General features: G+C 41.1%; 1 protein-coding gene across 2 annotated transcripts in view; it reads right to left on the bottom strand.

Moving 5' to 3' along the window:
• FGD6 (FYVE, RhoGEF and PH domain containing 6) overlaps positions 1-27,338 on the bottom strand; it is a 104,592-nt gene that overhangs the window by 19,131 nt on the left and 58,123 nt on the right. For both annotated transcript variants that reach the window (XM_055585114.1, XM_055585122.1), the window contains exons 6-9: positions 20,278-20,429; positions 18,505-18,661; positions 17,261-17,348; positions 2,358-2,408 (exon numbers count right to left, since the gene is read on the bottom strand). In XM_055585114.1, the coding sequence (XP_055441089.1) occupies positions 2,358-2,408; positions 17,261-17,348; positions 18,505-18,661; positions 20,278-20,429 (448 nt within the window). The remainder of the gene's footprint in view (positions 1-2,357; positions 2,409-17,260; positions 17,349-18,504; positions 18,662-20,277; positions 20,430-27,338) is intronic.

Raw genomic sequence — 27,338 nt, 5'->3', positions numbered from 1 at the left:
TGATCCATGGATTGGAAAGATCCCCTGGAGAAGGGAATGGCTACCCACTCCAGTATTTTTGCCTGGAGAATTCCATGGACAGAGGAGGCTGCTGGGCTACAGTCCACGGGGTCGCAAAGAGTTGGACATGATTGAGGGACTAACTATACCTTTCCAAGGGATACTCTTTCTGGTATCGACCCTGGAGGTTTCTGTAGCCTTTAAATATATTATTGGACTTTCCTGGCAGTACAGTGGATAAGAATCCACCTGCTAATGCAGGGAACATGGGTTCGATCCCTGATCTGGGAAGATTCCACATGCCGCAAAGCAACTAAGCCTGTGTACCACCACTACTGAGCCCATAAACTGCAGCTACTGAGGCCTGCGCGCCTAGAGCCTGTGCTCTGCAACAAGAGAAGCCACCACGATGAGTGGCCTGCTCACGGCAACGAAGAGTAGCTCTGCTCACGGCAACTAGAGAAAGCCCACTCACAGCAACGAAGACCCAGCGCAACCAAAAATAAATGTGTTATCATCACCTTTATTCAAGGACAGCAGTATCTTCTTATATAGATTCCAACCGCATGTCAGAATGTACTGCAGTTGGCACTCATCATGGAAGATAGCAAGAGGTGAGCCTGGACACATTCCCTGCTTTCTGACCTGCTTCAACTCCCAGTGGACAGGGACAAAGGCTTGAAGATTTAATGAATGGATGAAGTACTAAAACTGCTGCTATTTGGTCACCTGGCCTCCAGGCTCTGACTTCTCCCACCCATTCTGCAACCCTACTTTTCCCATGTCATCCCTTTACAAGGCCCTGTGTGACTCTGTTCCTTTAACTCTCCTGCTCACCTTCCAAAGCTATATTATCAACAGTCTCATTTTCTCTCGCCCTTGGGCAATCTCATCACTGCACTGCATTGCCTCTGGCCATACAGTACATGTCACTGCCTATTCTAAGCCATGTCTTTGCTGAAGTGTGTAATTTCCTTTAAACAAACTCCTTAATCTCTGCCCTGCCTCTGTTTTACTGGCAAAACGGAGCTAACAATGCACTTTCTTTGAAGGGAGAAGCCCTGGGACAGATGTTTTCTTGAGGCCTGCTCTGTTAAAATCTGTCTAAAATATTTATCTTCGTGATGTCCATTCTTCCTCTCGTCCACCACCTCCAGTCAATTCATCTCTGGTTCCGCTTTCCTCTAAGTAGAACTCTGCCTCTTCAATTCTCACGCTTTGTTCCCTCTTTCAAATGATTCTATGCTGCTCAGCGCATTCTTACTTTAAAGCTATCTGCTTTGTTCCTTACCTGAAAGGTATCACAGATGTCCTTCTTCAACTAAACCATGTTCACCAAAGACAAGAAGCATGTTCTATCCCTCACTCCAATCTTTTCCTTTAAAAAAGCACCCTTTAAAGCATAACCCTTGTGAATAGAAGATGTTAGAGAAAAAGAAGTAAAATGATTAATAGAATGAATAAGAATCTCTACAAAATGGGTTAAAGACCTTTCAGCTTTGTAATCTGATAATGTAAAGGAGGATGCACAAGAATGTGATCAAAATTCATAAGATGAATGGAGTGGAGATAGATTTGTCTAGGGTGTTTCTGTAGATTGGAACCAGGGATATACCTATGACATTTAAAAGAGGTAGTTTGGGAGTAAACAGAAAAACACACTACTATCCCAAATGGAATTAAATCCTTGTGTGTGTGTGTGAAAGAGAGAAAGAGGGAGAAAGACAGACGTACTTGCATGCACATGCGTGCGTGCGCGTGAACACATACACACAGTGGATTATCCCATGAATATCAATGAATCCCTTGTACTGTACTAGACTAGTTCCCATAAGTACTATTGGGGTAAGGAGTGGAAGAATGGTAAACCTAATGCCCATCTTTAAACAGTCCCAGAATAATAGATTATTTTAGACCTTACCTCTAATTTGTATTGTTTGGTCACTTCATGGACTCATGATTTTAAAGCCTGAAAGGATGCTGCAGATCAACTGGTTCAATCTCTGCTTTCGAAAGCTGGTGGACATTTAGTGAAGGTGAACGCACCCTGGCACAGACAGACTGAGCCCAGGAGGACAAAGCTTCCTGATCACACACTATGCTGGGACCACCCTTTCAGGAGGCTGGCTCCCATGGCTGCCTGACCATGGGCATCTTTGGTCCCTATAATTTCACCTGCTTCCAGGCCACTAACACTTTATCTAGTTCTATCTTCATCTGCCCAAAACAGAGTTTAAAAAGGCTTGTTATGAATAAAACACAGTTTTGTATATGGGTTTTGTTACATTTTTACTTTCTAGGTCCAAATGAATGTAACATAAAAACTTCTAACACATAAGACCACAGAAATCATTTACCTTGAGTGTCTCTGTAATCTCCAGAGTCTTCTAAGAGATTTTTCAAATAATCTAGAAAAGGTAAAACAATATATATAAAGTATTTAGTACAATAAAGCACTAAGGAAAAAAAAATTAGTCAGCCTTATTAGTCAGACCAATAAGTCAGCCTTATTGGTTAGTATACACATTCATTCTGGTTGTGCTAACTTTCTAAAAATGAAAGAAGAAAGCCCTGGGGTCAATTTGAAATTAAGACACAGAATCAGAGCTAAGAAAGAGCCTAGAGGCTGCACTGGTGATTTCAGAGATGAGTAATCAGGCTACTGAGGACACGTCTCACCCAAGTAATCCCACCTCTTTGTGGCAGAGCCAGGATCAGAATCCAGGTCTCTGGATGACCAGCTCAACACTTTTACTCCAACACACAGTAAATACCTTAATCCCAAGATCAGATGTACGTCTACTTCTAAAATTCAAGCATTAATAAACTGAATGCCTAAGGGACTCAGATTCATCAATCTTAAGAGTCTAATAATGCCCAGAATACATACCCCAAAAATGCAATATGTTTGTCTAGACCAGTGGTTCTCAAATGGGGGCAACTTTGCCCCCCACCCACCTCCCAAGACATTTGAAAACAACTGAAGATATTTCTGATGATCACAACTGGGTGAACACCGCTGGGAATGAGGGGTTAGAGGCCAGAGATGCCTCTTAACATCTGCCAAATGCGCAGGATCATCCTAATGTCAACATTAGGGTGTTGTCAACAGGGCTGCAGTGAAGAAACCCTGGTCCAGATGAAGATGGTCTGTAAATGAGCGACATGGTACACAGCAGCTCTTGCAACACAAAATAAATTAAGGCAATAGGTTATATTTAACAAGTCTTTAACACCAAGGAATATTTCTGGATTTCAAAGTGACACTTCCCGTTGAGAAATGCTGGATGACTTAACTATCAAATTAAAACAAATCCCATTTCCTGTAATTTCAAGACCCCGCTACATGGTCCCTGTTGACTGTTCTGATTTTCTTTCTTGCTACTGCCTTACACCAGCCCTTTGTTCTTATTAAAGTTTGATTCTGCACAATTTCTTAAACACTTCCTATGTGTTCCCTGGCTCTATACTTTTTGTCTTCAATGCGCCCTTCTTCTGAATCCTTTCTCTGTCTCTGCATATAAAAATTCTACTCATAATTCATCAAGGCTCATCTCAAATTCCTCCTCCCCTACCAAACTTTCCATTTGAAAGAAATATTCTTTCCCTTTGAATAACACATAACACAGCAGTTACTCACTGTATGCCTTCTATAATTTTTTTTTTTTATCATTTTGTTTTTCATTAGATTCAAGGCTCCTTGTGGGCAGGGCCTGCCCACATCTGATATCATCTTTCTCTCCTACCACTTAGCCAGAGACGTGGCATACAAGGGACAAGAAATACTTAATGAATTTTTTTTAATGATTTTTTTCATATAAGATTTTGTCTTAGTGGGTAAAAGGCAATAAAAGCTAAAATCAATCCTAATTCCTGTGGGAACTGGGAAATGGAGAGAGGAAAGGCATATTAAAAGACTGAATGCATTTTATCAGATCCAGTCTCCACTACGAGATACCGTAGATGACATTAAGCCTCTGTGAGCCACAGCACAGGTTCTATCTTGCCAGAGACCATCACACCACTTGCGCTCCCCAGGTGGCGCTAGTGGTAATGAACACGCCTGCCAATGCAGGAGACCTAAGAGATGCAGTTTCGATCCCTGGGTCAAGATCTCCTGGAGGAGGGCATGGTAACCCACTCCAATATTCTGGCCTGGAGAATCCCAGGAACAGAGGAGCCTGGCAAGCTACAGTCCATGGGGTTGCAAAGAGTCAGACACGACTGAAGTGAGTGAGTACCAGGCAATCTCCACTTAGCAATATTATGGAACAAATACAATTTCATCCCATGGATTTATGAAGTCATGCTCAAAAAGGCACAAAGAGAAACTTGGATATTGGTGCCAGCTTTTCAAACTTAATAGATGACATAAACATACACACCCAGCTGTTGAAACTATACGTCTTTGAGACACTGATCTAAGAACCTGTGAGTCTAGACATGCACACTGTAACTACCCAGCCCTGGCAGTGAGTCACGGTGAGATACTGTGGGAGACGGCATTAAGCTTCTGTGAGCCCCAGCAGAGGTTCTATCTCACCAGAGGCCATCACAAGCAATTTAGATCCCAAACTAATCTGAACACACATTGGAGAGCATTCTTCCAATCAAATAAGAAAATCTCCAAAACTAACAAAATATATTGACCGTACACTGTACTTAGCCTCATCCAGGGATGAAAAATGAATTTAATCTCACTCTGACCCCACTCAGAATGCATTCCCTGTATAAGTCATCTTTTGTGAATTCAAATATTTAACTTTTCCATGCGAGTGACAGGGTAAGGAAGAAAAACATACTCTTTTTAGGCTACATCATTAGTCAAAAGGGATGTTCCTTTAAGCCTGGGGGAGCAGAAGAGCACATAAACGAAAGCAGATTTACCTAAGCATCAGATTCACAGCAGGTTCCTATTTTGTCTTTGATTCTTGTTCTTTAATACAGAAACATATCCATACAAACTGAGACATTTCTCTAAACCAAAAGCGGTCACTGGAGGTTGTCCATATTAGGAAATCCTGACCTCAGAATCACTATGCTGAGCCTGATAAGTTTCTGAGTTGCATTTTCTTCCCTTGTACTCAAGTTTGGCTACTGCTAGCCAACCTAAACTTTTAGGAACAAAGTGGAAAGACACAAATTGGCTGAGCAAAACCCCACCACGAAGCTGTTGCAAAATCATACTATTAATCAAGGAGATAATGGGGTTAGGTTTACTTTCCTTGCCAATTAAAAAAAAAACAAAAACAAAAAACTTAAAATTCAACTTTCAAAATTCAGCTTTCCAGAAGTGAATTCTAGAATTTCAACTTTCTAATGTATTCATTAGTATTTTCAGGTTATCTCATTGCAGTACATCTTCCTTTTGAGAACTTTTACCTTTTCTAGGAAGACCCAACCATGAGCCCCTCAGTTAAGAATCACTCCATGACTTAACTACAGAATGAGCAGGAGACTGATCGCCCTCTGAGTCAGATGGAAGGAGCAATGAAATCACCAGCTGTCCCAGTGACTGTCATAACCCAGGTGAAACACAGGAAGGGAGACCAGACAGACACGCCTGCATTGGTCATATGGAATTGTTCACTACATATCATTTAGGTCCTAGTATCCTGCTGGCCACCTGATGCGAATAACTGTCTCATTTGAAAAGACCCTGATGCTGGGAAAGATTGAAGGCAGGAGGAGAAGGGGACGACAGAGGATGAGATGGTTGGATGGCAACACCGACTCGATGGACCTGAATTTGAGCAAGCCCCAGGCATTGGTGATGGACAGGGAAGCCTGGTGTGTTGCAGTCCATGGAGTCGCAAAGAGTTGGACACGACTGAGCAACTGAACTGAACTGATCCCGCTGGAGATCATTTTAAAAAATGAGAACACAGGAGTCATTTCGATTTGCCATGTTGGATTTATAGTATTCCATGACTTTCCTGTTTTCAACAAACCAAGCAAAGCATTTTTCAAATCTTCAGTAATAAAAATGCCTCAAATGCTATTGAAATTATTTATGTCAAAGAAAACCAAGCTGGTGAGGTCTGCATGGGCACCACAAAATGTACTTTCTGGCCACCAGGTGGCACCCTTGATTAATAAAGGTTAATTAATCCCCATAATCACCATCACCCAACCGTAGCAGCACAAAACTAATTTAGCATGTGCAGCCTCAAGGATTAAGCAAGTTAATCTTGTCCTCATATATCAGGACCTAGTCTTTCATGTTCTCATAAAAGAATGAGAACCTAAAAAACACCATATCTTGTTAGAGCTCTAAGTGTTCAATACATGAACTCCTAGTAAGCCTTACCATTCCTTGATTGCCTAATCAATGAATAAGCAACTTAAAGCAGAAAACTATTCAGAGGTATAGTAACCATTTCCTAAAGAAGAGTCATCTCTGAGAATCGGGGACTTTTTAATTCAACAGCACCCAGTCAGATTCCTGGACGGTTTGCTCAGAAACGGTTGATGGCAAAGAATAGAGGAAATGAGCATATACAAAGGGCAGCGTTCCAAAGTTGAGCGTTTCGAATTTGAGGACATGGTTCTATGGTGTCAGGTAACCCTTTAAACACAAATGCTAAACTATGGCTTGCAGGAGGACCAGGAGCCTGATTATTTACTCTTACATTACCAGCTTCTAAAAGAATATGCAATAAAATTGCATATTCAGCAAATGTTTCCTGAATTTATGATGGACTAAATGACATTCCATGTCCAGTTCTAATTGTTGCTTCCTGACCTGCGTATAGGTTTCTCAAGAGGCAGGTCAGGTGGTATGGTATTCCCATCTCTTGAAGAATTTTCCACAGTTTATTCTGATCCACACAGTCAAAGGCTTTGGCATAGTCGATAAAGCAGAAATAGAAGTTTTTCTGGAACTCTCTTGCTTTTCCGCTAATCCAGCAGATGTTGGCAATCTGATCTCTGGTTCCTCTACCTTTTCTAAAACCAGCTTGAACATCTGGAAGTTCACGGTTCATGTATTGCTGAAGCCTGGCTTGGGGAATTTCGAGCATTACTTTACTAGCGTGTGAGATGAGTGCAATTGGGCAGTAGTTTGAGCATTCTTTGGCATTGCCTTTCTTTGAGATTGGAATGAAAACTGACCTTATATGCAGAGTACATCATAAGAAACGCTGGGCTGGAAGAAGCACAAGCTAGAATCAAGATTGCCGGGAGAAATATCAATAACCTCAGATATGCAGATGACACCACCCTTATGGCAAAAAGTGAAGAGGAACTCAAAAGCCCCTTGATGAAAGTGAAAGTGGAGAGTGAAAAAGTTGGCTTAAAGCTCAACATTCAGAAAACGAAGATCATGGCATCTGGTCCCATCACTTCATGGGAAATAGATGGGGAACCAGTGGAAACAGTGTCAGACTTCATTTTTTTGGGCTCCAAAATCACTGCAGATGGTGACTGCAGCCATGAAATTAAAAGACACTTACTCCTTGGAAGAAAAGTTATGACCAACCTAGATAGCATACTGAAAAGCAGACACATTACTTTGCCAACAAAGGTCCATCTAGTCAAGGCTATGGTTTTTCCTGTGGTCATGTATGGATGTGAGAGTTGGACTGTGAAGAAAGCTGAGCACCGAAGAATTGATGCTTTTGAACTGTGGTGTTGGAGAAGACTCTTGAGAGTCCCCTGGACTGCAAGGAAATCCAACCAGTCCATTCTGAAGGAGATCAGCCCTGGGATTTCCTTGGAAGGAATGATGCTAAAGCTGAAACTCCAGTACTTTGGCCACCTCATACGAAGAGTTGACTCATTGGAAAAGACTCTGATGCTGGGAGGGATTGCGGGCAGGAGGAGAAGGGAACGACAGAGGATGAGATGGCTGGATGGCATCACTGACTTGATGGACTTGAGTCTGAGTGAACTCCAGGAGTTGGTGATGAACAGGGAGGCCTGGCGTGCTGCAATTCATGGGGTTGCAAAGAGTTGGACATGACTGAGCAACTGAACTGAACTGAAACGACATTCACTTAGGGGTTACCACTTTTTGCTCCATATTTTATTAAGCAGCTGAGATGATGCTCGGAGGGTCTGATTAATTAAAAAGTGTTCCAGTCTTTGCTCTAATTCTCCTGCTTCTCAAATATGGAGAACCCAGTTGGGAACCCTTCTCAGTTCAGCATGTGGTCCAGAGCTGCCTAAGTTAGTAAAGTGACCTTTCCGGGCTCTCAGGCTCACCAATTCAATGTTCTTGGAAAGCTGACAATGCCTTTCTGTGAATTAAAAAGACCTTTATTTCTCAGGACTTCCTCCAAAGTCCAGTGCTTCCTAATGCAGGAGCTGTGGTTTGCTCCCTGCTCAGGGAACTAAGATCCCACATGCCTCATGGCACAGCCAAAAAGTTTAAAAAAAAATTAAAAAGTCCAATTCTCCTGGGCTGATGCAGTCCTTCACCAGGGCACCCAATAAGGTGAGCAAAGTGAAGGCTGGACTTGGAACTCGGCAGGGAGCCCATCAGGACATAGCCACCTGAGGCAACACTGGCCTATCTTAAGACTTTGATCAGTCTGGTCCAGAGGGGCATGCCCAAAGAACTCACAACCCAAACCTGATGCCAGGCTCATCGTAGGACAAAATTTTAGAGCAGGTCTTATAATGGACAGACTCTCCCTTCAGTTCCTTTTTAGCCGGACAGGTTGGCTTGGCATATCCAGAAGGCCCTTAAAGGAGTCAACCCCAGAGGGAAGTCTCCCAACAAATGTAAACATCCATTATTTTTACTTCACTGAGATTGCTTTTCTTTGTGGATAACATTTTCCAAGCATTAAGGCTGCCAGTTTACCAAGTGAGAATCTCACATATACAGAAATGGCTTCGTTGAGGCCAAGGCCCACTTAAAGAACCTCTTATTCGTATTTGGTCCCCACCAACCCAGTTATCAACGAATCACAGTTGCAAATAAAGTATTTTGAATTGCAACAGAACAAGAGCTGAGCTAATTACAATAGGAATTTTGAATGTTATGACCCTCCCATTTCACAGGGATGGAGCTGCCTTATATTAAGGGCTTTGGATTCCTTAGAGACGAAATTCTTTGGCTGGTGTCCAGGACAGCCCTGCCTTTCATCATGTTTTGCTCTAGAGAAAATGTTAGAATGATTTCAGATGTAGAAAATTTGCCCATGGTTTTCAAACAAACACTTGCTAGGCAGAGGTTTTAATTTTCAGAAGCAAAAGTTTCAATATTCAGCGGGGATTTTTAAAAGTCATGCATTAATCTGATTCCGATCTTTTGTCATATCTGCTTATTAGCCTGTTCACAACTCAAATTTATAGCTTCAGAACACTACGGCAGATGTTTTCAATATCCCATTTTTCTATCAAAATGGGAAATCCTGGATTTCTAAAACCTAGAGGGAGTTAATGCCATCCTGGACTGAAGGCCAAGATTACACGAAAAGTAATATAATACGTTGTTAAAGTCACTTATAATATAACATAAATATCTTGAACAAGATCAAAGAAACTACCTGATCTGAATTTAATCAAAGTTCAAAGGACTGGTTCCTCTGCCAGATACAGAAATGGAAAAAAATACTTCAGAGGAATTTTTAAATTACACTTTTCATTATATTTTCTCCACTAGGATCCCCAATGATTCACCTCATTTCAACACCAATGTAGTAACTTTCCACAAATAAAAGGTTTTTTACTGAAACTTTTATAGTGCATATAACACAATAGAGACCTCCCCCTCACAAATAAAACCCAAAATCCTAACAACAGCAGCAAAAACAAACAACCTGAAAGGATACATGATAGTCATCCCTGAATGGTACAAGATGAAAAGGGACTTTTTTTTGGTATTATGTAACATACTTTTCAAACACACACAAGTGAAAGAAAGTGAAAGTCACTCAGTCATGTCTGACTCTTTGCAACCCCATGGACTATAGTCCATGGAATTCTCCAGGCCAGAATACTGGAGTGGGTAGCCTTTCTCTTCTCCAGGGGATCTTCCCAACCAAGGGATCAAACCCAGGTCTCCCGCATTGCAGGTAAATTCTTTACCAGCTGAGCCACAAGGGAAGCCCCAAAGTGCGCTTGTCCCACTGAGCCAGCCAGGAAAGATTCCTTCAAAAAAGAAAAGGTGATGCTTACAAAAATAAATCCTCAGAATCTTCTCACTCAAACAAATGACCAGATCAATATAAATTCTAGGCAAGAAGAGAAAGAGCTGGGAGGGAACCTGAGGGGTTGGGTGTGGCTCCCAAAGAACAGGAGTGTAAGCTCCATAAGGGCAGGGACCACCACTGTGTCGTGCATACAGGTGCCCAGCTCAGTGCCAGCCATGTGAATACTGCTTGAATGAGAAAGTGGTCGATGAATGGAGGAGAAAATCTGCCCTTGACAGTCAGGTTTGAGGAGAGAGTCAGATAATGAATGCAGCAAGAGCAAAGGAAAGTAAGGCTTGAACAATTCTTCAGTTATAAAGAGCATGTTTAATAGTTGTGGTCTTTATACTCTGGACAAATAATTTTTTTTTTCTAAAGTAAGATTTAACTTTTTAGAGAGTTTTACATTTACAGGTAATCTGTATATCCCCCGTGCTCACACATGCATAGTCTCCCCCATCATCAACGCACCCCATCAGAGTGGCGCATATGGTACAATGGAGGAACCTACACTGATACACCATAACCGCCTCAAATCCACAGTTTCCGTTACAGTTCATTCTTGACTTTGGATAAATGTGTAATGACATGTATCCCTCATTGTGGTAGCATAAGCAAGTTTTCAACTTTCCTAAAAAGCAAAATAAAAGTATGTCTGTGAAATGACAGAAAATATATACAGCTATCCCTCGCTATCTGTGGGAGATTTAGTTTCAGCACTCTGCTCAGATACCAAAATCTGGATGCTCAATTCGCTTATATAAGATGGTACAATACAGTCAGCCCTCCCTGTGTGTGGGTTGTGAGTCTGCAGATACCAGAGGCCAACTGCAGAGTCTCTGCTCCCAGTTCCTGGCCCAAAGCTCCACAACTCTTTACAATCTTCTAAATGACAGAAGCAGCAGGAGCATCTTTTGTCCTAATATCTGGATTCCCTGGTGGCTCAGATGGTAAAGAGTCTGCCTCCAATGTGGGAGACCCGGGTTTGATCCCTGGGTGGGATGATCCACTGGAGAAGGAAATGGCAACCCACTCCAGTATTCTTGCCTGGGAAATCCCATGGACAGAGGAGCCTGGCGGGCTACAGTCCATGCGGTCACAAAGAGTCAGACACAACTGAGCAACTTCCCTTTCTTTCTGTTCTTTGACCTTAGTTCTGACAAAAATGGGCTTGCCAGGACACGCTAGTGGTAAAGAACCCCCCTGTCAATGCAGGAGACATAAGAAACATAGGTTCGATCCCTGGGTCTGGAAGATCCCCTAGTGGAGGGCAAGGCAACCTACTCCCATTCTTGCCTGGAGAATTCCATGGACAGAGGAGCCTGGTGGGCTACAGTCCATAGGGTCACAAAGAGTTGGACAGGACTGAAGCGACTTAGTGCTTGCACACACAAGCACGCGTGCACACACACACACACACACCCCCCACAAAGCTGCCTTGGAATTTCCTAGGTGACAACAGTATCTTTTGTTGTAACAAGGTGACTCTTAGTGAGCTCCTAAATGGGGACGGGTCACCAGAAAGATCAAACCATGATTGAATCTTTCAGCACCACTCTCCATCCTCCAGGAAGGGGAGAGGGATTAGAAGTGGAATTAATGATGGGCCATGCCTCCGTGATGAAGCCTCCATAAAAATACCAGAGGACAGGATTTGGTGGGGTTCTAGGGAGCTGGAGTGCCCAAAGAGGGCATGGGAGTTCCAACCCACATACTTAGCCCTAAGTATCTCTTCCATATGAAGCTCATTTTTATGCTTTATTATACCCTTTTCCAATAAACCAGTAAATGTAAATAGGTGTTCCCCTGAACTCTGTGAACCATTCTAGCAAATTTTCAAACCTAAGGAGAAAGTCATGGGAACCCAGATTTACAGTCAATCAGTCAGAAATAGAGGTTGCAGCCCAAGACTTGTGAATGGCACCTGAAGTTTGGAAGGATCAGAGCCCACTATCTCTAAGCAGATAGTGTGAGAACTGAATTAAATGACAGCAGCAGTCTTCAACCTTTTTGGCACCAGGAACCGATTTTGTGGCAGACAATTTTCCCATGGACCAGGGGTGGGGGAATGGTTTCGGGATGATTCAAGTGCATTAAATTTATTGTGCACCTCACTTCTATTATTATTACATCAGCTCCACCTCAGATTATCAAGTGTTAGATGCCAGAGGTTGAGGACCCCTGAATTACAGGACACCGAGCTGGTGCTGAAGAGGATAGCTTGGTATAGGGGAAAAAAGCCCATATATCTGGTGTTAGTAGTGTTGAGTGTGGTGGTGTGAGAGCCAACGGGAGACACAGGAGGAGTGTGTTTTTCCCCAAGGTCTTCTTGGAAGGGGGCCTGATAAGAACACCATGACCAGTAGGAAGATACTGCCATAACTTGGCATGACTTTAGAAAGATCTGGCCTGAATCATAAAAAGGGAAATGGAAAGAGCAGGAAGCAGAGCAGAGGAAAACTAGTCAGCAAATCCTACAATGGAGGCAAGATGGGGAAAGGGAAGCATTTCAGTCCTTTCCCACAGGTTTGTTTCTGGATAACCGGAAGACATGTTTTTACTCTTATAAGCAACTTATCGATCCATCCATCCAACAAATATTCACTGGCACTACCATACAGGAATTCTCAACCTCATAAAAAGGAACACTGCTTATTTCTCTGAGCCCTTTCAGTTTATTGAGTTCCTGTTATGTTCCAGAATCTATGCAGGCACTGAGTTAGGATAAAAAAGATAGTCTCTACCCTGAACTGATGAGGAGGTAGAAAATAAAAATTAATGTTGTTTCTTCAGCAGCATCTGCGCGCTTAAAAAAAAACCACTCCCTCACTGTTGCTTCAAGATCCCCCTTTGTCCTAACTCCAAACAGGGTTTGGGCCCCACAGAGACATAAAGATCTGGCCAGATCCACTGGTCTTAAGTGGCCAAAATAAAGGCAGAATTTACAAGTTTCTCTTCTTAAATTGTCACTTTATTTTACTACTTAAAAAAAAAAAATCTGATCTTAAGCATTTCATTACACAATAGACATTTTCTTGGATCCTATTTTGAGTTGAGCTTAAAAAAACATTATTAAGAATTTAGTTGGAAATTTTACTACAATGAAGGAAGAGAGAGCCTAAAAAAATAACCACTAAAAACCCAAATTAGGTTCTGAAGAAAACACTGCATGACAACAGGCTGGTTGTTTGAACAGGAGGCAGGACTGCTGTATCTGGGGATTTCCAGTTACCTCTCTCTAGAAGAATTCCAAAAGACACCATCTTATCTGCACTCCATCCCTGCATTTCTCAATCTTCCCTTCCCCAGAAGCCAAAGTGGGCACAAATCTACTTACACCAAGCCGGGCAGGAATCCTTCCCTTTCTCTGCCCAATAAATCAAAGTTGTCAGGAGTTGCCTCAAATAGTCTCACTCTTTCTCTCTGTGCCCCTGGAATTTCTAAAATGGAAATCAAAGTACTTCCCTCATAGGGTTGTTGGGAGGATTAAATCATTGAGTTTGTTTATCCAAAGATGAGGATCCAGATAATTCACACATCTGAATTGATGCTAACTTTAGACCTAAAGTCCAACTTCTAAAAAATCTAAATGCATAGACAGGGGCACTTTGATAACTAAAGCAGAAATATCTTGCAAGGAAAAGGAAAATCAGAACATGACAAAAAGGAGTATTGGAAAGTCAGAGTTTTAAGTAAAAAGACATATAAAACAAACTGTTGGCATCAATTCCCATATGTCCTTAGGATTATATGATCACAGATTCTTCAGTTAATACTATTTGTGTTGCTGGGGCAGGACATTTCACCTCTCTGGAGAAGAGAACATCCCTGAAATTCTCTCTCTCAATGTTGTCCTTTAGGCTAAAGATATTTTGGTTAAAAGGATGCTTTAAATGTATCTTAAAATCAACAAAAATTATTTCCTAAATAGCTTTCAAGTGATCCCAAACTGACCCAGATATATTGGGTGCACTAAATTATGAATTATTAATTAAAGACTCACTCGTCAGGACTTCCTGGGGGTCCAGAGGTTAAGAATCCGCCTGCCAGTGCAGAGGATATGGGTTTGCTCCCTAGTCTGGGAAAATCCCATATGCTGCTCAGGAAATAAATCTGTGTGCCACAACTACTGAGTCTGCACTCTAGAGCCTGTGTTCCGCAATAAGAGAAGCCACTGTGATGAGAAGCCCTCACACCTCAACAAAGAGCAGCCACTACTTGCCACAGCTAGAGAGAGCGCGTGGACAGCAACAAGGCCCAGAGAAGCCATAAAACAACAACAACAACAACAAAAACTCACTCATTGACCTCAAGGGGTTTATAATCAAATTAAGGAATCAATATTCAAGGCATACAAATATTAGCAAATAAACAAGACACCAAATAAATCTGTACTAAGTCACACTGCACGGATACTAAGGATCAAGGAGAACTGAAGTAATCAGAGATGGCTTTGGAGGGATGGGGGACTCAGGTCAGGGGGAGGAAGGGAAGAATCTGAATCAATGGAAGAAAAGGCACAGAATGAATATGAAGTCTTTGCTTTACAAAGTCTATGTTCTTTCTTTAACTTTAGTTCTGACTTTGCAACCTTGAACAAGTCATTTATTACCTTTACCTTTCAATAAATCCACAATTATTAAGAGTCTACTATATATAAAGTATTGTACATCATTTAAATAATGTAGATTTTCCAAGTTAAGAAATGGCAGGGGGGTTTAAGATTAAAGAAAACACAGTTCAAAACTAACTCCAATCTCATATCATCTTGGTTATAAAACAATGAAACAAGTGAAACCTGTTCTCTTAAAGAGAATTTTTAAAACTTGCTGTTGCTATTTCACCATTCATCAATTAAAATCAAACCCAGCATGAAACCTACATTAAACACATGTGTAACTTTTACTTGGATCAGTCAGTGTGGGAAAAAAATATTTTTACATGAAAATTTCAGAACCTTGCTCCATTCTTCTCCCATTTGAAAACCATAGTTGTCTTTTGCCACTAAAAACAGTACTTAATTCGACAGCTGTAGAAATAGCCTGAGCCCTTCAATAGCTCATTTATGATAAAGCATTGAATTTATCTAGCAAAAACACAACACATGCATGGGCACTTCCTTTTGCCCTGTGTATTCTAAATCTCTGCCAATTGCAGAGGAAAGAAAGTACAGATGGACAGGATATCCTGAAATTATTTGGTTTGCCTTATGTCAGTCCAGAGAGAAATCCAGTGCCTGATTCACAGCGAGAAATTCAAATTAAGTACAAATATCTAGGGTAGCCAGTCCTGGGGCTGAAGGCAGGCATTCCTCACCAGTGGTTCACCAGGGAAGCTTGGAAGGATGGCTTTGCCTAAAGGGAAATCAAGAAATCTTGGCTTTCTAGAATTCACTTCCCTCAGTCCATTAAGCTCTTGGCTTAAGAGAAAGTGATTAAGGATAAAAGCATGCATGCCACTTCTTAAGAACACTAACAGGAACCAAGTACCTCAAAACCTATTACATAAAATTACAACTGACTGAATTTAGAGTTGTGGAGGCATTTGAATATTCTTGTGTATTTGGACACAATTCCTTTAAAAAAAATTTTTTTTTTGGTATGCAGGATCTTAGTTCCCAGACCAGGGATTGAACCTGTACCCCCTGCATTGGGAGAAGGGAGTTTTAACCACAGACATACAGAGAAGTTCTAGAAACAACTCTTTTTTTTTTTTTTTTTTTTTAACTTTACATAATTGTATTAGTTTTGCCAAATATCAAAATGAATCCACCACAGGTATACATTAGAAACAACTCTTAACGGTACTATATATATATTAAGGTATTGCACATCCAATACATTGCCATAAATACCACAGAGGACCTAATAGTATGTGTTTGATACTATGCTTGGTACTGAGACTATATTGGCTTTTTTGTGATGCCAAACAACTTAATCACTATAAACCTGTTATTTCATCTATGTAAATATGTGAAATATGCATAGCTATGGTGAAGATTTAAAGAGCCAATGAATATAAAGTCCTGAGCCTCCATTCAAATCATAGCTTTCTTTTCCTTCTTTTTTAAATGACTACATTGGTAAACAAGACATGCAGCCTGGTAATCTTGAAGCTGTAGAAGATACAGACAATGGCCTGACATAGTGACAGTGATGATGATGATGATAAGGATCTAATAATAGCAACTAATACTTATTTAGACTTTACTATGAGCAAGGCTGGTGGCTCAGAAGTGTCTGCCTGCAGTGTGGGAGAGCCGGGTTCAATCCCTGGGTTGGGAAGATCCCCTGGAGAAGGAAATGGCAACCCACTCTAGTACTCTTGCCTGGAAAATTCCATGAAAATTCCTGGAAAATTCCAGGAGCCTGGTGGGTTACAGTCCATGGGGTCGCAAAGAGTCGGACACGACTGAGCAACTTCACTTTCACTATGAGCAAGGCATTACTCTAAGCACATAGCTCATCAATCAATCCTTATAACAACTCTCTGAAGTAAGTGACTAGGGCCATGGTGAAAAAGTGAAAGTGTTTTAAGTGGCTCAGTTGTGTCTGACTCTTCGTGAACCCATGGACTGTAACCTGCCAGGCTCCTCTGTCCATGGAATTCTCCAGGCAAGAATACTTGACTGGGCAGCCATTCCCTTTTCTAGGGGATCTTCATAACCCAGGGATCAAACCCAAGTCTCCTGCATTGTAGAAGATTTACCATCTGAGCCACCACGTAAGCCCCAGGGTCATGGTAGTTGATATTCAAATATGTGGGAATGATCCTCTAAACCTCGTTCTTGAGTGGCTGGAAAAGCACCTTCTAGGAATTAATAATATTAAGCAGGTAAAATGACCCAAGGTTGTGGGGCTGGGACAGTAAAAGAAGTTCTGAGCAAAACAAATTAACATGTAGGAATGCCCAGAGCAGAGAATGCACATGGATGATCGAAGAACTGGAAGAAGCTCAGTTCTGGTGATGTCTATGTGAGGCCACCAGCAATGTATAAATTCCTGTGTTAGGAAAAGCAGCTACTGGACAGATAGAAAAACAGAAGTGTTCTCAGGAAAGGCAGGGTGTCCTCAGCGTGACAGGAGTTCCTTGGTTGGTAATCTGCCAGAGAAGCCCACCTGTTAGCAGCAGCCTGTACTGGGGAATCCTCTGAACCGGCTTGAGCAGGTAGTGCTTGAGGGCCAGATTAGCACAGCGTGGGCTCATCTGAAAGGAAAGGCATCCAAAGTAAACACAAACATTTTCCTCCAAAGCAAGAGACCCAGACTCAAGTGCTCAGGAAGCCAAGTTTTAAATAGCCAGCAACTCTGGGAGGGGGTTCATGGAGATACTCCCTTTATTTTAAGGCACAACTCCTACACTGAGAGGGAGACCAGAGCTGACTCACCATGGAGCCCACCCTCTCTTGCAGATAGGTCTCCGAAATCACTGACTCGTGAGGAAATTCACAGCCCAGAAATAAAACTACTGGGAACTGGATTCAAATAAACATCAGAGCCTGTTGTCAATATACTCATGATAACAACAGTTGGTACTGGGGAGAAGGCAGAAATTAAAGTCAATCTGAAAAACAGCCTTGCTAAACAAACCTCTTGTAAGCCTGAAGAATGTAAACTTTCTCAGATGAATGGCTACAAAGGCCAGCCCCAAATCACACTGTCTATGGAAACATTTGATTCTGGAACCCTTTTGACTTGACCATGAGGACATTTGATTCTGCCTTTAAAGTTGTTTTCTGTAGTATGTATAACAGATACTGGTGCCCAATTTTGAGCCCCACCTCCAATCTCCATAACAGGTATTAACTGTGGGGAGACAACAAAATGGCCAAGGGAAAATGTCCCCGCATCCTAAGATGTTCTGGGGTTCTTACACAGCTCAAGTGAGAAGGGAAGAGTTTTTTCAAATTTGTTCAGAGGGTTCTATTTGTTTCTAAATATATACCTCCAGGGTCTGGTATGCAGGATAATTATGAAAGCATAATGATAATGCATGTTAAGAAAGCATCTGTTGTGCAAGCCTCATTAGACACTGGACAGTTAACTTTCCCTGGTCTTATGTTTTTTTTTGCTGCCAAGGCAACAGAACAACTCACTGGACACTGATGAGAACCTGGGCCACAGCTATATATATATATATCACACTTCCATTCTTAACAGCATGAAGACTTCAGAAGAAAGAAAAAGAGGGAAGAAAAGTCAACACATAATTTCAAAGTTTAATTACCATACAAATTAGAAGAAATAAGCAGTATCTTAATACTTCTAAAACTTTTCTAGTTTGGTATAAATGGAATTTACTGATAGTTTTAGCTTCAAAACAGAGAAAGTGGTAGCAAAACAGAGGATGGTAGCAAAAATACCTCAAATTCTCTAACAACAGCAGCAAAACCTGGGTTTTTCTTGCACTGCTCATCCAACAAAGCTATATTCTTATCAAATTCTTTGATGTATGTGGAATACATTTTTAGATATGGTCCCTTCTTTACAAAGATATCAGCAATTCTTTGTTGTTCCGTCCTAAGGAGTGAGAAGGGATAGACAAGAAAAAGAGTTATTACAGGATCCAAAATATATCCACTGATAAGCAGAGTCCCATTTCCAAGCCATCTGTTTATCCTTTTTTCCTCTTCTTGTAAGAAATATCCCCTAATGCCCACTCTTTCCCATTTTGATTGTCATCATTATATTTTGCCTGGACTCTGCCAGTCCTGACTGGTCTGCCAGTCCTGACTGGTCTTTCCTGCTTATGTACAGCCAGAGACTTTAGAAAATTCAGATGAATCTCTAAGATAATTTTTTGTAAGAAGAATGATAAAGTACGGACAGGGAAATTCTTTGTAATTACATTTTATTTTAGCATGCCTTTAAAAGAGAGCTTTTAGTCACTCCTCAGTCCTTAAACTGTGTAATTATAGTTTTAATCACTCCTTAGCCCTTAAACTGTGTAAGTATAAATTTTATACATAGGCCGTAGTGAAGTATTAACCACTACTTAGCATATTTTCCCAACATGTAGAGGCAAGATATTTCCGAAACAGGCCCAGGTATTTTCCTGGATTATATATAAATAAAACTTAGAGGGAAATTTTTTTATCATGAAAGTAGGTGATACACAATGTTGTTCTAATAATTTGGTGGTTACCCATGAACTTCAACAGTAAATCCAACCCCCTAAACCAAACTCACCACACATTTCCAAAGATGTCACCAAACTTTCTATTACTGTCTAAATATCATAATACTGTCTAAATATCATAACGGGCTTCCCTGGTGGCTTAGATGGCAAAAAGAATCTGCCTGCAATGTGGGAGACTGGGGTTTGATCCCTGAGTCAAGAAGACCCCCTGGAGAAGGAAATGGCAACCCACTCCAGTATTCTTGGCTGGAGAATTCCATGGACAGAAGAGCCTGGTGGGCTACAGTCCATAGGGTCACAAAGAGTCAGATAGGACTGAACGACTAACACACAAATACGGGTAGTGGCAGTCAACCTTTGGTATTGTTTTCTGGTTGTGAAATCTACAGCACCTACAATGATGTCATATATGTGTAAATTTTCTAAACCAAACAGAAAAATCTCCCTATTCTCTCGGTTAACGGCCTCCTTTAGGAAATGCAGTTTCCTCTTTTTGAGGTTCCAAAAAGAGAGACATTTAAAAATGTTTCCAACGTGAATATGTCAACTAAACCCTCCTCCCAGTCTCAAAAATCTTGATTATCAAAGGGCACCTATAGAAAGTTAAATTGGCCAAATATAGGCCCTTCTTGCTTTTGAGACAACATTACTAAAGAACTAAAAAATGTAGTGTACTGAGCTCAGTGCCCCAGTGAATTCTGGCCATCTAATGTGATCAATCTAGGGGACTTCCCTGGCAGTCCAATGATTAAGACTACAAGCCTCCACTATGCAGGGGCATAGGTTCAATCCCCAGTCGGGGAAATAAGATCCTGCATGATGTGCTGTGTGGTCAAAAATAAATAAATAAATTGATCAATCTACAGGTAATTGCCAAGAAAATTCAACATATTGAATAAACACAATGTAAGGAACAACAAATCTTTGTCACATGCAGGTCCCTTCTGCCTTTATCTAAAATTGGAAACTCTGGGAAAGCTGGTCGGCCCATTTTTACCAGTTTGACATTCTTTCCTCCAGCTCCTTCAGGAGATCCCGATTGAGCTCATACAGCTGAGGTAAGTAGTACAGGATCTGGTTTAGGATCCGGTCCTCAATCACTGGTTTCCCAAGTTGCCTGGAAGCATGGGCTACTGCATCCCGGAAATCCTGTTACAGTTCGGAGGAGGAAAAACAATGTACACACACATACCACTTAATATAATGCAAAGCTTTTCCCCCAGTCACTGTCTTTACCACAACAATATGAACTGTAAACTGTATTTCCCATGTAGAGTTCAAATTGAAAGCACCCACTTCCTCTTACCCCACTTACTTGGATAAGAAAGTACATACACACGCGCGCGCGCACACACACACCCACCCCCCCACCCCCCACCCCCCCCCGGGTGGCTGGGGTGGATATTTGGTTTTTAAACAGAACATGATGTTTCTCTTAAATCTTTTGGTTTGCTCTCCAAACTTAGCAATTATATTAAGGAGGTATCTGCAAATTATACCAGAACTCTTAAGTAGTCCTCAAAATTATTCCAATACTGCTATATGAACAAAATCCATTTATTTAAAAGTCCCCAGAAGATCTTAATTAATTTTACATTGGGAGCATCCTTTTGTCCACTTTCAGTAATTATTTGCCAACTGCTGGAACATTCTAACTGAGGCATTTGGAGGGTGATACATTCTTGATAATCAAAGAATATTGGATGTAAGCCCTTGTTCCTATTCTACTGTATTTCATTGAGCTAGCTCCATTTTACTCATCTGTTAAATGGGTTGTAAGACTTTAATTAGATACTGCACACAAAGCTTTCTGCAATGTATTTGGCACACAGACGCAACAAAACATTTTAACTCTGGACTTGAAACTCTCTCTTCCCTCTATCCAAACTCCCCATAAATTCACCAGAATTTATAGAAATTAAAAATTTTTCTCATCACACATTCTTTTTCCTTGACTTTTCCCTATAATAAGACTATTTATACCATGTTTTAAGACAGGTCCACCTTACCCCACCCTCTCTCTCCAGAGAACTTGGAAAGGGTGAGGCTGGAGATGGTACCTGGCCAGAATTCAATATATCTTCAGGCCTACCCTAAGGGGATAAGTAAGATAATAGTAAACTGTATCACAGTCCTGAGGATTCAAAAAAAGATTGTTCCTTCTTAGAAAGGAATTTAATTAAAAACCTTAAGGCAAAGGTTGGGTAAAACAGACTCTTTACTAGGCTTTACCTTTTTTCTCCTTTCTAACTGCTTCCCTTTAGGAATTCACTGGGCAAATCAAAAATCAAAACAAAGACCCTGATTTCTACCCTGATCCCTTTTAATAGCTACCCCATACATACACACACTAACCATTAGTATCAGTATTTCTTGAGCTTCTTGTGAAGGACAACAAACTCACATCTAATTTGAAGTAAATAAAAGCTGCCAGAGTAATGAAAATAAAAACAACAGTAAACAAATGGAACCTAATTAAACTTAAAGTTTCTGCAAAGCAAAGGAAACCATAAACAAAAGGAAAAAACAATCCACAGAACGGAAAAAATATTTGCAAATAAAGTGACCTACAAAGAATTAATCTCCAAAATATACAACTAGCTCATGCAGCTCTATGTCAAAAAAAACAAACAATCCAATCAAAAAATGTACAGATCTAAATAGGTATTTCTCCAAAGAAGACATACAGATATCCAAGAGGCTCATGAAAAAATGCTCAATATAACCAATGATCAGAAAAATGCAAATCGAAACTACAGTGAAGTATTACCTCATACTTTATTTTATTTGACTCCAAAATCACTCCAGATGGTGACTGAAGCCATGAAATTAAAAGACGCTTGCTCTTTGGAAGAAAAGCTATAACAAACCCAGATAGCATATTAAAAAGCAGAGACATTACTTTGCCAACAAAAGTCTGTCTAGTCAAAGCTATGGTTTTTCCAGTGGTCATGTATGGATGTGAGAGTTGGACTATAAAGAAAGCTGAGCGCAGAAGAATTGATGCTTTTGAACTGTGGTGTTGGAGAAGACTCTTCAGAGTCCCTTGGACTGCAAGGAGATCCAACCAGTCCATCCTAAAGGAAATGAGTCCTGAATATTCATTGAAAGGACTGATGCGGAAGCTCAAACTCCAAAACTCTGGCCACCTGATGTGCAGAACTGACTCACTGGAAAGGACCCAGATGCTGGGAAAGATTGAAGGCGGGAGGAGAAGGGGACGACAGAGGATGAGATGGCTGGATGGCATCACCGACTGAATGGACATGAGTTTGAGTAAGCTCCAGGAGCTGGTGATGGACAGGGAGGCCTGGCGTGCTGCAGTCCAAGGGGTTGTAAAAAGTCAGACACAACTGAGTGACTGAACTGAATCACCTCATACAGGTCAGGATGGCACCATCAAAATATCTACAAATAATAAATGCTAAGAGTCTGTGGAGAAAAGGGAACCCTCCTACACTGTGGGTGGGAATGTAAATTGGTACAGCTACTAGGGGAACAGTATGGACGCTCCTTAAAATACTAACAACAGAACTACCGTACGATCCAGTAATCCCATTCCTGGGTATCCATCAGGAGAAAATCATACTTCAAAAGGATACATGCAAATGTTTATTGCAGCACTATTTGCAATAGTGAAGAAATGGAGGGGACCTCCCTAGTAGTCAAGTGGTTAAGATCCTTGTTTCCACTGCAGAAAGCAAGGGTTCGACCCCTGGTTGAGGAACCAGATTTTGTGATTCTGCATGTCACCCCATACAACCAAAGGGAAAAAAAAGAAAAAATGACTCCTCTTCTAAGGTATATTTTAGACAAGTCAAATGCTATGCTCGACAAGTGCTAATAAACCCTTCACTTAGTGCTCAGTGTGTTCAGTTGTGTCCAGCTCTTCATGATTCCATGCACTGTAGCCCACCCAAGGAATTTTCCAGGCAAGAATACTGGAGTGAGTTACCATTTCCTCCTGCAGGGGATCTTTCCCCGTCTCCTGTGTCTCCTGCATTGAAAGGTGCATTCTTTACCACTGAGCCACCTGGGAAGCCCTCAGTACCTTTATCAACCCAAAAGAGTCATATTAACCCATAGGAACCAAACTACTTCCACCAGTAACTAAAGAACTACTTTTACAACTAATTACTGTAATATAAAATAAGAATTCATTACTTGTATAAACTAAAATTCAGAAAACCACACAAAAGAACTCCACAAACCAAATGGATTGGGGCCAAATTCCACCTCCAAACAGCTTGTTTTTATCAGCACTCACATATAGTAAGAGAAAATAGAGCTAACTTAACATTTTTGATAGTCATCAGGATTTCCATCAGGCAGAACTATAGAGAATGTGTTTACATATCACAAATAACATCCTCAACTGTAAATATACTCAAAGCACTATAGTTAAACATCTTCTATGGCATTTTTCATTTTCCCAGTTCAACGACTAATGTAATTAAGATGCAAGAGTTCCTTTTTCAGCAAAACAAGAAGCACTGTCCTTTCTTCTGATAGGTTCAATGATGGATATGTTTGTCCCCTGGCAGGAGGATAACTTTTATTTTCCAGTTAGAAGGCATTTCCTCAGCCAGGACAGTGACAGCAGACATTAGCTGCTAAGCAGCTTAAGGACCTGTTTGACACAGCTTTGCTAGACTCTGCATTCCATGGCTGCTACCACTGCCAAAAAGGAAACTGGTTTATTTAAGACACAGTCACAGAGACCAGTTAGTATGCTGCGCTGACAAGTAAGGTGGTCACCTCTAACTGGGGGTCCTTGACACACACCTGGCAAAACTGTGGGGTTTTTTTTGAGTATTACTGAGTAATGTCAGCAGTTCTGCAGGAACGAATGGCCCAAGATGCCATTTTGGGGGGTTGTACTGTGCTTTTCTTGGAAGAAAAGCTATGACCAACCTAGACAGCATATTAAAAAGCAGAGACATTACTTTGCCAACAAAGGTCCGTCTAGTCAAAGCTATGGTTTTTCCAGTACTCATGTATGGGTGTGAGAGTTGGACCATAAAGAAACTGAGCACCAAAGAACTGATGCTTTTGAACTGTAGTGTTGGAGAAGACTCTTGGAGTCCCTTGGACTGCAAGATCAAACCAGTCAATCCTAAAGGAAATCAGTCCTGAATATTCATTGAAAGGACTGATGCTGAAGCTGAAGCTCCAATACTTTGGCCACCTGATGTGAAGAGCCAACTCACTGGAAAAGACCCTGATGCTGGGAAAGATTGAAGGCAGGAGAAGAAGCGGACTACAGAGGATGAGATAGATGGCATCACCAACTCAATGGACATGAGTTTGAGTAGGCTCTGGGAGTTGGTGATGGACAGGGAAGCCGGGCATGCTGCAGTCCATGGGGTCGCAAAAAGTTAGACACAACTGAGCGACTGAACTGAACTGTGAGGCATGCAGGACCTTAGTTCCCAGACCAGGGATTGAACCTGTGACCCCTGCAGTAGAAGCACTGGATCTTAACCCTTGAACCACCAGGGAAGTCCCCCATGATGTATTTTTTTAAAATTATGACAGCATGTCAAAATAAAAGAGAAATAATTATAAGAGCAAAAGAAGAATGTTTATGATGACCTTCTTAACTGCACAGGGCAGCCCTGGCCCCCATCTCATTTCCCCACCCTGTGGGCCACCATCCCCTGAAAGCCATGTGCAGTGGCCACAACGCCAGATGTAACTAAGTCACACAGGAACTACACACAATCTAACTTCTCAGCTCTTCATGAACCTCAACCACTGCCAAACATGTGCCACTGGAAGGAGCAAAAAAATATTTTTAATAGAAAGGATGATTACAACATATGTCTGGTTCTTCTTCTAAATGCTAACAGCCAGGATAATTTGGCAAAGTGTGGTGACACTGAAGAGCCAGAGGCAAAACTATTTTGGGGCAGAAGAATCTGAAGTCGCCAACACCCCCTTGAATAAGTCAGTGAGGACACAGGACCATAGGACTAGTACTTTCAGTTAGATCCAGAGTATACTTTTTCACACTGGAAAAGCTGAGGAATTAAAATAAATGGGTGGAGGGGAGCTATAGTACAAAAATGTTAGGTGCTGGCATCCCTGGTGGCTCAGTGGTAAAGAATCTGCCTGCCAATGCAAAAGACAGGGGTTTGATCCCTGGTCCAGGAAGATCCCACATGCTGTGGAGCACCTAAGCCCGTGTACAACTACTGAGCCTGTGTTCTAGAACCCAGGAGACAGAATTACTGAAGCCCACATGCCCTGGAGCCCATGTCCCACAAGAGAAGGCCGCGTATAGGCAATAGAGAGGAGTCCCCGCTTGCTGCAACTAGAGAAAAAGCCCATGCAGCAACAAAGTCCCAGCACAGTCAAAAATAAATAAAAATAAAATTATTTTTAAAAGTTAGGTAAATGAGTGAGTTTTTTAAAATATCTACTACATATACTTCAGTCTATCCTTCTAACATAAAACCTACCAAAGAGTCTGTATGCAAAACCAGTTTCTAATCACCACCAACCTGGCCTTTTTATAAATAGAAATGGGTGCCTCAATTAAAAAGTGTAGTATAATATTATTCTTAATAATTTGAAGAAAACCTACAACCAGATCAACTTAAAAAAAAATACTCAGTTCCTGTGAGGTATTAACATACTAGTCTTACCACCTCTGATCTCCTGGGCAAAAGCAAGCAAAAATCAATGCAAACAAAATCGAGGCTGAACATTTTAACGTAATGAAGCACAAAACAGATGGCCTTGTTCATCAGGTCAGACTTTATATCCCCAGGGCCAAAGAGAAGCAAGTGACTTAATGACGAGCTGTCCTGACTGGCATGACCCGACCTTAGGGCATTACTTAACCACTATGATGACACAGTGAATTACAAAGACCAAATGGATATATGGGCAGACAAGGGGCTCTGTAGAGCTCCCTTCCTATATGAAGGGCACTAATCAATTCATATTAAGCAAAAGCAAAGGAGCTGCTAAGATCAGAGAGCTATGATAAATAAGCAAAAGGCAGTGTGATGCTATGAAGTACAAGTGGGGATGGGGGGTAGGCTCCACATTAATAACTTGATTTTGTTCTAAAATGAAAATGTTTGACCAAGGAAGTTACTGCTCGCTTTCTCTATGTTCAGACCTGGTGATAATCTGAAAGCAAGCCAATAACTCAAAGATACACCAGAGCCTGTACAGCACCGCAGACATTCCAAGTAACAACTTTTAATCAGTTTCTGAACATTCACTTAGCACGTGGGTTCAAAGGGACCAGAATTTAAAGTCTGGCTTTGCCATTTAGTAATGGGGTACTTTTGGCAGTTAGGTCACTTTCTTCACTTAAAAAACAGACATGACACCCATTTGACAGGGTTGTTATGAGGACTGAAACAGATAATTTATGTAACACAGCACTCTGCAAGGCGCACAGAGAACACTCAGTAGACAGCCATTTATTTCATTAAAGGAGATTCAGTTATTTTAAATGACCACCATTTACAATCACAAGTCCCCGGAAACTTGGAAAAAGAGCTCTCAAACAGAGGTCTATAAACAGAAGGAAACATCAAAGCAACGTGAGGAAAACCAACAGTCCAGTGGCAAGACAGAGACACATTTAACAATGAACTTCATTCAGTGAAGGAAGCCACTCAAAACTGAAAGTTTGGTGTCCATGTCAACATACAACACAGGAGGATGCTTCACAAATAAAAAACAAATAATAATTAAATAGTTCACAAAACTGAAAAGAGACAGTGTATGTGGTAAAACAAGACGGTCATTTTAATATGGTAATAACTGGAGGCTTCTATGAGGAAGTCTTTTATTCTTTTTATAATGCATTTTTTTAAAAAAGATATATTCTATTTACTAACAAACACCTGAATGCCCAAAGTAACTCTGCCTCTAACTCTGTGGATTTTAATTGGGAGTCTTCTCAAATCTTCAGGGTAATATATATCCCAGCCTAAGGAAATTGGTGGAACAAAGATGCCTCATTACAAGTACCACTTATCTACAACTTAACCAGCCCATCTTTGTTCGAAAGACCTCAAAGTCTCTGATCAT

The sequence above is a fragment of the Bubalus kerabau genome, chromosome 1 (assembly GCF_029407905.1).
Source record: "Bubalus kerabau isolate K-KA32 ecotype Philippines breed swamp buffalo chromosome 1, PCC_UOA_SB_1v2, whole genome shotgun sequence".
Taxonomy (NCBI): Eukaryota; Metazoa; Chordata; class Mammalia; order Artiodactyla; family Bovidae; genus Bubalus; species Bubalus kerabau.
Note: the sequence above shows the minus strand (reverse complement) of the source record. Positions and strands in the feature narration are given on the sequence as shown.